Source organism: Apostichopus japonicus, chromosome 9 (genome assembly GCF_037975245.1).
Source record: "Apostichopus japonicus isolate 1M-3 chromosome 9, ASM3797524v1, whole genome shotgun sequence".
NCBI lineage: Eukaryota > Metazoa > Echinodermata > Holothuroidea > Aspidochirotida > Stichopodidae > Apostichopus > Apostichopus japonicus.
Window position 1 is genome coordinate 15497501 of NC_092569.1, and position 12618 is coordinate 15510118.

General features: G+C 36.3%; 1 protein-coding gene across 3 annotated transcripts in view; it reads right to left on the reverse strand.

Annotated features, from left to right (window-relative positions):
- Window positions 1–8966, reverse strand: part of LOC139973970 (fibrinogen-like protein 1) — a 34082-nt gene extending 25116 nt beyond the window's left edge. For 2 of the 3 annotated variants that reach the window (XM_071980873.1, XM_071980872.1), the window contains exons 1-3: window positions 8817–8966; window positions 7818–7883; window positions 2209–2693 (exon numbers count right to left, since the gene is read on the reverse strand). In XM_071980873.1, the coding sequence (XP_071836974.1) occupies window positions 2209–2693; window positions 7818–7883; window positions 8817–8898 (633 nt within the window). In that variant the 5' untranslated portion in view covers window positions 8899–8966. The remainder of the gene's footprint in view (window positions 1–2208; window positions 2694–7817; window positions 7884–8816) is intronic. The other variant, XM_071980875.1, reaches the window with a different exon arrangement.
- Window positions 8967–12618: the final 3652 nt, after the last annotated feature.

Below are 12618 nucleotides of genomic sequence, written 5' to 3' on the forward strand. Positions count from 1 at the left end.
GTTTAAAAATAATTAGCGCAATTTGATTAAAGGTATTCTTGATTAATGGGTCATGTAAAGGTAATTTCATATGAGCCTACTCTTGCTGTTACAAATTTTACATCCCTCTCTACGTTGATTAAATTTGATCTGTATTTATGGTTGGTTAACCACGCAACGGATATGCCAACTAATCGAAATCAACAACTCCCTTACATAGGACAGAACCACGTTTACATCTAAGGGTGTTTAGCCCCCCCCCCAACATCCTGGGGTGTAGTAGCCCTCACACACACATAGATAGGCAGCATATTACAAACAAGAAATCATAACCGTTCAGTAAAAACTGGGTAAACAATTAAAATGTATGTATAAATTTAGTATTACTTTAACAGTTGAAGCTTTTGAAGGTGTTTACACAGTAACATCATTTTGCATTAAAGCGCCCTCACTTTTATCAAATCACCCCAGCCCCGACTCCTTCCTAGGACGACATAACATCTTACTCACCCCCCCCCTATAAAAAAATGTTGGTCGCGTCCCTGCCTCCATCACATGCCAACATAGGTGTAGGAGCCCAATTTGATTGGGGGGGGGGGTGGGAGGGTGCTGTAACGACTTGCCCGAAAAATATAACCAACATTTTTCGCGCAACATGTTTATGTGCATATCATTTAGGCATGCATCGGTTATTACATCGCATGCCAATTACATACAAATCATTTGCCGTGTTATTACCCTTCAAAATTGGTTAGAATCTTTGGGGAAGTCTTTACAATAATCATGATAACAATAATATCAGTTTAACCATTGAAAAACACATTACAATTTATTTTTCTTTCAGTAGGTGCCCGAAAAATTCTTAGCATATTGCCCGAATTTTCACAAAAATATTTGGTTTGGGTGACTGCATCCCCTTCCCGGCCCCCTCCCACCCCCCGTCTCCTTCAGCTATGCATGCCAGTCACTTTTGGTTCATAACAGTCTCTATATTATACTAGTGTCATATAATATATTTAAATTATTAATAATTAATTAAAATTCGTGAGTAGAATTAATAATGGAAGTATCAAAACTTGATAATGCTTATTGCTATCTTTTGTTCGATAAAAAGTAAATGTCACCTCTCTCAATTCATAACGGTATCGATAACATTTTAAAATCAGGCCTAGAATTTTGAGAATTTCGTTAGTATAGCAAGACCACAAATGAACTTATTATAGCTTAACGTTCAACTATATGGTCAACAGTTAGTTATTTTCGAATGAAACATGTGCCAGTAAACCATAGCGTAATTTATCCTGTAGATATTTCAGCATATATAGTACCCAATGTTTTTTAGACGACTCGTTTTCCGTTTTTTTTTATAGAGGTTAGTAGAGCACAATTCCTTTTTTTAAGCTAATGAAAACAAATGAAAACAGAATGGGAGGCATTATCCTGATGTTTAGTGGCGTAGGAAGGTACTTTTGAGTGGGGGGGGGGGCTGAAGACTGATGGCCGGCCTGGGGGAGGGGTCTAAGGGCAGGGGGTGTCCCCTTTAAATTTTTTTTGCATTTCCAGGTGGCCTCCGCAGATGCAATTTGGTGCAATATAGCACACTTCAACACCCACTCCATTTTGTAAATAATTTTGATGCAATTTGGTGCTCCAAAAATGAAAAAGGGGTTTTCTGACTTGCGAAGCGGGGGGCGGGGGCGGAATGATACTTCCGCCCCACCATATTTTTCACTGAGGGGGCTGGCGCCCCCGCAGCCCCCCGGTTCCTACGCCCTTGCTGATGTTTTTTTCCTTTCATTTTTTTCTTAATTTTTCATCTTGAGCTTGGGTTGGAGTTCAAACTTTTCTGTATATAGAATCTGATGTTATCAATAATCTTAAATGGCTGTATATAAGTCATGTGTTCTTAAATCAACCCATAGTTTGAAGAAATTGGTCTGTGTGTGAATCTATGGCACCATACCTGTTTGCATTCATGATCACTTTTGGTAAAAAAAAAAAAACACCTCAACTTCAAATTGGGTTTCGAAAACGATAAATAAAGGAATTTAATGCAAATTTCATCAAGATGTTTAAAATATGTTCTTTTCTTGAATTAGTCTAAAATACATTTTGCCTCGGGATTATTCTTTTTTAAAGTCGTCTTTCCTATTCATTCATTTGTTTTGTTTTTGAACCTCAATGAAGATCAACACGATGTCATTCATAAATTAATTACTTAAAACTCACCGAAATGATAGTGTCTGCAGTTGTAAGATTACATACACATTTCTCAATCATCGCACAGCCAAGTCGACTTCCATTGTAACATTTCACCATCCCTTCATCGCAGACAGGAATAGTGGTAGTATGAAACTCGTCACTGTAAGATGAGCTGATGTTAATTGAACTGGTGTCGATTGAGGAGGAGTCGGTGTCAACTGAAGAAGAGATGTCAGTTGATGTGGGTATGATGGCACCTGAAGTGGGGGTGGTCTCGATTAGAGAGGATGTGGTGTCAGTTGAAGTGGAAGGGGTGTCAGTTGAAGTGGAGATGGTGTCGCTTGGGGAGGAGTCGGTGTCATCTGAAGAAGAAATGTCAGTTGATGTGGGTATGATGGCACCTGGAATTGAGGTGGTCTTGGTTAGAGAGGATGTGGTGTCAGTTGAAGTGGAGGGGGTGTCAGTTGAAGTGGAGATGGTGTCGCTTGGGGAGGAGTCGGTGTCATGCCTGTCTGTATGATTATTGAGTGGATGAAAAACAAAAGTGATATTGTTACTTCATTCATAAACCCTTTCTTATCGTGGATACTGCCAAGTTTTTCTTTAACTTTTTCTTCTTCCTTTAAACAATGGTATTTGTATAGGTTTTCCCATAGCAACCACCTGGTTGGTTTTACAGTTATACTAAGGACAAATTATCACGTGATCCATAAGCCTAACGTGAGATGATAAGAATAGTATCTTTGCCATGTGAATGTTAGGTTTAAGTGTAACACGTTTATGGTTAGATCACTCACATGAAAACTATTAATAGTTTGAAGCACCAATAAAACAATGTTCCGTGTCATCTTTAACATAGGCGGGATTACGGGGGGGGGGGAGCAAGAGGGGGCATTTGCCCCCCCACTTTTCCCCAAACCTTAGTTCACTTTTTGTCGTTTTGGCAGACAAATGTGCACAACCCTAATCGAAATTATTCCCCCACGAGCTGTATCAAATAGGCCTATTTGTTTCGAATCTAAGTCGAATTTGTGTTTAACATCGTATCATGTAGCATGCAGAATAACTGGAGCTGGAGCTAGCACATGGTTTGCAGCACAGGTTACGAATCCTGGAGCTAACACACTAGCGATTCAATTATGCATGTGATGAATCCACGGCATGTGCTACAGTGCTAGCTTCAGGAATTGATTTTCAACGTTGCTGCTCTACTGAATGTGTTGAATAACTAAATCCAGAGAAACGATTTACGAAAGCTCAGATTTGCATATTGGGTATATCAATAATTAAATTCAATACACTGACACATGACACCCCCCCCCCCCTCCGTCGTCTAGCCCTTCATTAACAGTAAGTAACATTCAAGTATTTATTATGCATTTCTATGTTGCCTGATAATCTAGCAATAATTCAAACATAATGCTGGTACTGCCAGGTAATAATTCCATTTTCTAATCTCAGCCAGTACAATGAAATGACCCGTAAATATTGCTCCATGTTGCACCTAGTCGCATCGTAAAATCCAAAAAGTCACCCCGCCTCGACTTCAGTGGCGACGGAACCTGTGGACTTGAGGGGTTTATCCCCCATCAAAAAGTGGGGGGGTGGTAAAGGTATGTTCAGCCCCCAATATTTGCCAAGTGCTCCAAGAATTGGGGACCGCGGGGAGAATTTCGAAGTGGGTGCTGAACATATTCTTGATCGGTCCAATGCACAATATACTAATAATTTTAGGGGGAAAGAACTGTCTAGATGCGATTTATTGTTACCATAGGTGTCATTTTTGCTGATTTAGGATTTCCTTTTTGCTTAAATTTGATGCGCCGCGCCAACTGATGGTGGTGCACCGCCTAAACAGTGACGTATAAGCTTCAGTTGTACATCACCATATAAGTTCTTCTATCCGTCCTCCCTAAACTTACACACGTTCATTAATTGTTTAGATGCAATTCAAAGCCTATATGGATGTTAATTTTACCGATCTAAGGGTACCTTTCATCGAAAATTTTGACGCTACTTGCCAACTGATGATGGCGCTCCGCTTAGATAGTGACGTATAACAAAAGTTGTACATCACCATCTGACCATATGTTCTACTATCAATCCTCTTCAAATTTTTCAACGATAATTAACTATCTAGATAAAATTGCAGACATGAGATCCATATTTCAAGGATGGGTACATGCAGCTTTAATAGAGCACTCGGGAAGTGCCGTTTCCGGCCATCTGGAGGGTTTTGTAAAGCCAAAAAATTTCTTGTACGCTCCGCGCCAACTGATGGTGGCGCTCCGCTTAGATAGTCTTGATGGCCAGTTTGCCCCCCACTTTCACAACTCAAATCCCGCCCCTGATCTTTAACATACCAAGAACTACGATTATTAAAACAATATCCATGAAACATGAAAGAACTATGCACCCGAGTCCATGCAATATTTGCTCATTATTTTACGGAAGAGTATTGCACACCCCCTTACATGAAGTAAAGAACATTTATTCACGATTATTTAACAAGTATGTGGTACAACGATTATATTTAAAGTTCTGATAATAACATAGGTATGTCATCTGAATGATACAAAGGAATTATTAACATAATGTGAAAATTGATTCTGAATTGTGTATTTCTTCGTCTCCACTTATACCGAAATATATGTAAACATATCCAGAAAAACATAGATGATAAGCAGAGGTTAAGTCAAGAGTTGCAAAGTTCATTGATTGAATGAGAAAAACAAGTCTTTAATGTCATGTATTTTCTAGGAGCAGAGCTAGTAGAGTTTCGCTTCGAGGCAATGTGCTTCTCAACGTTAAGAATGAATTTCATTTTATAGAAGAAATTGCAGCAGTCAGGCTTAACATTGTTTTGTTTACAATTGAAGATAAAGTATTTGATGTGAAGGATAAAAAATTCAATGGGTCGTAACCTGTTACGAGTTTACCGAAGAAAAGATCTTTTTTTGAGCAGATAAACTGTCTACCAAAAAAATTCTGTTCGCAAGCTAAAAGGAAATTAGACGTCACATGACAGGACCAGAATAAATGTTCAATAGTTTCCTCTTCAATATTGCAAAAAGTACAGAGTGGAGAAGCCGCTATTTTCATTAAATTTAAAAGCCGATTGGTTCCTAAGGTGCGGTGTAAGAATCTGAATTGAAAACCCATCAGTTTAATCTGTCTTACGAATGGATCTTGGTAATAAATTATAAATACCCTCCCATGGTTGATTAACTAGAAAGTTCAACGCACAATGTACTGCTTGAGACCATCATTATATTTGTAAGGATTTATGGTATACCATACTTTTCATTCAGGGACGTTGCTATGGAAATTTTCAGCAGCTTAATACGGAATGGGTTTTCAATTCTTTATACCTTAAATATGCAATACCGGGTACTTAATAATATGCTAAGGTGCTAAATCGAACTCCAATTGGCCGTATCCCAACAATTGTAACGTTGGTTTGTAGTACTTTTCAAATTTATTTATGGTTTGTACAAGGAGTTAGAAACAAAACAAGATTTCGGTTATTTATATAAGTTCGAATTTCGTCAAATCTTGTAATAATGTAAGCCTCACATTAGATATTTTACAAAAATTGCGAAAGTTCACTTAGTACTCAAAATTCAAAAGTAATGGAGATGCCAATAAAGTTAGCTATCAGTAACATTGATGATGTTGTTTTATAATTTATGTTTTGCTTTTACTCAATTTGAATGCACTGCAACTTAAGGAAGGTACTTTTTAGTGCGGGGGGGGGGAGCTGAAGACTGATGGCCGGCCTGGGGGAGGGGTCTAAGGGCCCTTTGGATTTTTTTTGCATTTCCAGGTGGCCTCAGATGCAATTTGGTGCAATATTGCACATTTCAACTCCCACTCCATTTTGTAAAGAGTTTTGCATTTTCACCTGACCTTAAATGAAATTTGGTGCTCCAAATGAGATTTTTTTCTCATTTGGAAATGAAAAAGGGGTTTTCTGACTTGCGGAGCGGGGGGGGGGGCGGAATGATACTTCCGCCCCCATGTTTTTCACTGGGGGGCTGCCGCCCCCAGCCCCCCGGTTCCTATGCCCTTGTTTTATGATATTAACCAGGATAGTATTAGCACCAACCAGGAAATGTCGGTTAATTTGACCAGGAAAGAGGTGGAACATTTTATGATATTAACCTTACTATGATATTAAGCTTACTACTTGTGGATCGGACAACATCCCTTGGTGCGTATTTACATGTTCTCTTCTGAATGAGTCCCAATATACATATCAAATTTCCAGGAAAGCTTCCAAAATAGTGAAATCCCTAGCCTAGCGAGTATTGTATTTAACATTATGCAAAAGCTTCTGGTGCCACAATTGATGGTTAGGTTTTAATCAGTATGGGGATAAACGTCAATTTGCTTACAGAAAAGATGTACCATGTGATTTTACGTATCCATGAAGTTGTGTCCCAATTGAATAACAAGCTAAACACTATGTCAAAGGTGCTTTACCTGGTTTCTCTTCAATACGGTCAAGTTAATTAAAGATTAATCTGGAATTATTACTGATCCATGGCTATTAAGTTGGCTATAGCTCATTTCATAACGACAGGTTTAACGACAAGTTAAATTAAAAAAGGCCTATAAAAGTTGGGTCCATTGTCTGCTCTACTGTTTGCTTTATACACGGACGAAATTAAATCTAACGATCATCTCTCAGTCACAAAATATGCTTATGACACTGCATTATCATGCAACATATACAAGATTTCAGTTGTCGATCATCATTTCAATTATCAGCAATATGTTAATGATATAAATCAACAAACCATCGAAAGGACCTATTGCTCATTCCCAAAAAGTTGGAAGGAATGGTGTCTTGCTAACATTAACATAAAATATGAAGTGCGCTTGTCGTCTAGATCACAAAGTGTTAAAAAAAATGCATCAGAGGTTGAGAAAACATCGAAAACTGACTACTTATGGATACGCATTAGCGAAAACCTGACGTTAAATTGTAATATATGGAATATATTGAATAGAGTGCATTATTTGGTCTCTAGTTTTAGCATAAATCGTGTCATGTTTTAACAGAGGTATCTATGCTGTACCTGTTTGGTACAACTTCACGTCATCGAGAGATGAAGAATCGAATGATAATCTTAAGAAACGTTTTTCAAGGTGTGGGTGCCTATTTCACAGGTGCTAACAGTAAACAAAAACTACTTTTTTTGTGTGTACAATCTCCACTTAGATACAATCGCCACTTAGAATGTGTGTGTGTATATATATAAATATATATATATATATATATATATAGATATATATATATATATATATATATATATATATATATATATATCGTATTGGTATGTATGTAACGCTTATTATCCTTGGTTTCCAATGTATGTAGCCTACATCTCTAATATATCTTTTCAACCGAAGATTCAAGCTGTTGGTTCATTGAATGTTCCCCAAAGGAAAAATAAGAGAAAACAGATGATCGCATCCATTTCAGCAACATTCCATAAACTTTTATAAAGTTTTCTTGTTAGTACTTTAACCTTAACTATAGCAGGAAAATGAACGGGAAAAAATATGTATATTATGTTGTAATCACTGAGGACAAGATCTAGTTGAACTATAGAAAATGAAAGTCTTACCATTTGTTGGACCTTTGTAACAACTTCCTCCTACACCAGGAAACTTCTCCGCAAATTCACACAATCCTAAAATCGAAATGACAAACCAAAAGGCACATGGGACTTTACTAATGATTACAAGTTTGTGACGGGAGTATGTCCGCGTTTCGGGAGGATTGGAGTGGGAGCGGAAGGGTGAATTACCATTTCAAGAGGATCAGATTTGCTTTCAGAATAATTTGTTATTTTCAGAATGTTGAATTCAAATTGTAGAAAATGTAGTTACATCTGTTTCTAACTCATTTCTTGAATTTAAAGATGTTCCAGATCTGTTACGTGGTTTATTTTTATTGTGCACATAACCAATGCAATCAAATATCTGAGCTTCTTTGATTTCTTCCTTCTTTAATAAACATAAAGTGCGTTTTATATTCGTTATTATTTATTAAAATAAAATAAAACTGTTAGCAAACTGCTTATCCACTAGAGAGCCTGTGTTAAAAAAAAAACATTATTAATAACCAATGCAGTCAAATATCTGAGCTGCTTTATTTATTCCTTCTTTAATAAACATAAAGTACGTTTTTTATTCGTTATTATTTATTAAAATAAAATAAAACTGTTAGCAAACTGCTTATCCACTAGAGAGCCTGTGTAAAAAAATATTATTTATTACATAAATTGATATATAGGTTTCCGTCTACAAACTTACTCTTGTCATACCTTAATATACTTGTGCCAAATTTCCGATTACAATCAATTCCGATTAAAAAACAGAGTATAGCAATCACCCAATTACACCATATACACAACGTCACATCACTGCTGACAGAACAAACTCTATTATTTGAAAATAGAAGTGGATTATGCTACAGTTTCATCGGAGTCTTGCTGGTTCTTTTTCTATTTATCGTAAATGAATTAGGTTTCAAGCTACTGACTGTATGCATGTTTACTTTATTTCAGCTGACAAAATGCATGATAAGGAACGGACAAAATATATAAATAAAGAATACTCACTGCCTGCTGCTAAAGATGAACCAAAACATGCCATGAAAATAAGAAGGTGTTGGAAACATATGCTATTTTCTTTAACAGCCATGTTTTTCAGTTGTTCTCAGATTTGAGCAGAGTCTGATTCAAAATGTTCGGTACATGTTCTGATGTACAATGTCATGTTTTTTAAATTGCTATGTGTTGTCGAGCTACTAAGAGATTCATGCATATTCATCAATTCACTAAAGGTTGAGTCTCTTTTTTTAATCTCTGCGCAGTCGGAAAGTTTAACGAATCGTGCGAGGCTAATATGTTAATCAGCTAATAAGATGGGAGGAGACAATAAGATGGCTGGCTGGCTAGATATTTTAATATGAAACATAGATTGTTTGCCAATAAGGTTACTTAAATATGTAATGAAATACGACTTTACTCAAAGTAGGGGTAGTAATTCAAAAACTACCTTCTCAAACTGCCAATAAATAAAACAGCGCTGCATTGACAGGAACGATTAAGACCATATCTATAGTGGGATTTATATTTTGCTCAAATTACAAAAAACGCAGGAAGGAGGAGCGATTAAAGATATAGATTGTAAAATTTGAGAAAAGAGCCATGTCTGCTATCCCAAGGTATATTAGTTTGCATCACATAACTTAATGAAATTTGATATCCCCGACTGCTTTCCCCGGAAAAGGCTGTTACCTGATTGGCTGGCTGGTTTCTCGATAACTCTGGCATATCCTATTTAGGAAAATGTTTTTCATGAACAACCATATATTGACCTTTCTTGGGATCTATCTAATTAATAAATTTTTGAACAATTGAAGGTCCTTATATGCGATCTGGTGCAATGTTTTGCCAGTTTCATCATTATCATATGATATCAAATTATCAGCAGATTTTGTTTCCTGTTTGAATTCTTTGTTCTTTTCAATATTATATCAGAAGGACAAAAAAAAATGCTCTTTTACAATTTTTCTAGTAGGATGATTCTCGTTTATTGTCCAATGTCTGGATTTTAAGAAATTTGACGAACTTCACTGATGGACAATATAAACTTTCATATTTTGTAGCAGAATTTCACATCATAATGATCAGATTATACGGTTTCTAATTTAAGAGAGAAGTAAAAATGCATCAATTCATTACGCATAATTATACGTCCTGCATTGCCTAACATAGACCTAGTGCCATTCATGTAGATTTATTGGGCATATATTAAAAGGGAGTGGCACTCATAGAATGTTGCAAATTCAAATACATCTGGTAATGATTAAAACAATGCAGAGTCAGGGTGTATGCTTTAGGCTTAGTACGTTAGCTTGTGTGTGACACCTGAGCCCAAATGAATGATTCTCGTTCAAATATAACGCCCAGTGGATGTAACACACTACCTTTAAATTAGAGTATAACAAGTATTAAATTGATGATCAAAATATTGTCTTTTTGAACTTTGATCAGAGCTACAGGCTATGCTATCTTTAAAATTTCCTGACTAAGGAAGACTGATGCAGGAATGTTAACATCTGGAAAATTTGAGGCAACCCAAGTTTACAAAGTACTTAGTACCAACCACAATAGAGTAGATTTAAGACAAGTTGATAATTTGCTAAGAGAAAAAAAAACTGTAAAAATTATTTATAGGAAGCGCGTATCACGTACGATTGCTTGATAAGCTTCATAACATGCTGTTCGTGCAACAACTAATGACGAATCATAGAAAGGATGAGAACGCACGTTGTCGTCGTCGTTGTGCACACGGTTCGTGGCTCTCCATCGAGTGCGGTTAGGTAGGCCATATGTATTTTATTACGCAGTGGCCAACTGTAGGCTTGTAATAGGCTAAGTTTAGCTAATTGCATCTGCCAAACTAAGTAGCTGAATCAGTAGGCCTGAGTGTTACTACGATTATAATCGAGTCAACGGAGCTGACGAGTATCCAGGATCAAAAGAGTGTCACCTACAAGAGCGGGGTACAATTTAGCGCGTTCGAATGGAGGCTATCCAACCAATAAAAAGACACAGTACAAGTAATTCACAAAGACATCCAAGTAATCTTAATAATACAAATTTAATTCATCAAAGTCTCTTCTTTCTTAAATAAATAAATGAATATAATTCTAAGTCAACAATACCATGGATTCTAATATTCTCCTGCTACAAGCATGGAGTTGAGATACTTCACAAAGTTGAAACCATTTACAAGAGTTTAACAAATTTTAGGTGCTCAGACAAAATTTGGTTGTTTTCCAAAACGTATGATTTACTCAATACCCAAGTAGTTTGTTTGCCCCAGAAAAACTAAGTAATTACTCATACCTCGATAGTGTTGATTTTACAATATGATATTACCAGTAGTTGAGAACAAGTTTACTTGTGAACACAATATTTAAAGTTCAAAATTTGACGACGTTCCAGTGTCCAATGCTTCTCAGTAAGTGACAGTTCTCGTAACTATAGATGTTACAATCATAAAGTTCTACCGCTCTTCAGTAGTATAAGATGTTAGCCCAGTCCGGGTGGATTGATTACCCCAGTAAGATGAATGTCACTCGTTATTCTCGTTGAATCCCAAACCGATATAAAATTGGCACTGTATTAAATAAGCAAGAACCCAAAACTTTTATAATATTTTGAATTCCAATTCACAATGCAATATATATATATATATATATATGCTTTCATTTCAACCAATTTTGAGATGATTTTCATATTTCCAAAATAATAACTTCAAGCCGCCAGTAGATGGAATAATTTACTAAAAATTATACATCATTTTAGTTATTCCAAAAGTTGACCTAAATAATTTTATAATTACATTAAACTCATTTCTAACGTAAAAATAACTACTTTTATACGCTTGTAGAATAATGTTATTGCCACATGTCGTACAACTTCAAAACTAGGCGCGGCACATTAAAATAATATCTTTAATTGCGGTAAATTCACTAATTTAACACAATTTATCTCTTTTCATGCATGCTATATTTTCATGACCTAAATGCCATAAATAATGCATACATGGAAATGAATTTCATAGAACAATTACAAACCCTTTTACATTGTTTCTCCCTTACAGCAAATCTCAATATTTAACCAAATAATTTTTACTGTAAATACATGCTTTATGTCAAAGTTTTACTTACAATGATATCACATTTGACGTCCCTTGGCACGCGCCGTAGTACAGCTGTAGCGATGTATGTCAGCATCCAATACTGCCATCAAACAGCTGCCCTCCTCAGACTCTATCAAGATTCTGGTACCCAGGCGACTTTTCCCAACAAAATTCTTGCCAATGATGAATTCCAAATTCACAACATTATGGCCTCCCGGCTTATATAGGTTTTCATAAGTGAAATAAATCCCATGCCATGTGTTGAAACGGAAAATTAAATCGGGCGCCTTACCAAGAGATATACATATAGAAATCATATGACTCTCACAGCATGGTGTTTCAGCTAAGAGTGATGTGTTTGTTCAGCACTAGCCTATACATGCATTAGCTAGTCCATTGTAAAGAAAATATGTCGCATCTATTAGCGCAGATAATAGGATCACCTGGACATTGTGAGCAATTCTATAGCATTCTCAATCTACCCAAGCCTTCCCTATTCATATACCTGCCACTATAATGCTGACACATTCCTACTACGTAGTCAGCATCATTATACTAGATCTGACTGGTTCCCTGGATTAAAAGTTTTAATACACAACAGCTTGTTCACTCATGCAAAAGATGACCAAGCTTATCATTACCAATAGTAAAATACACTGTCCTATCTACTCTAATGTGACAAAGAGCACTGACAAAATACCATGG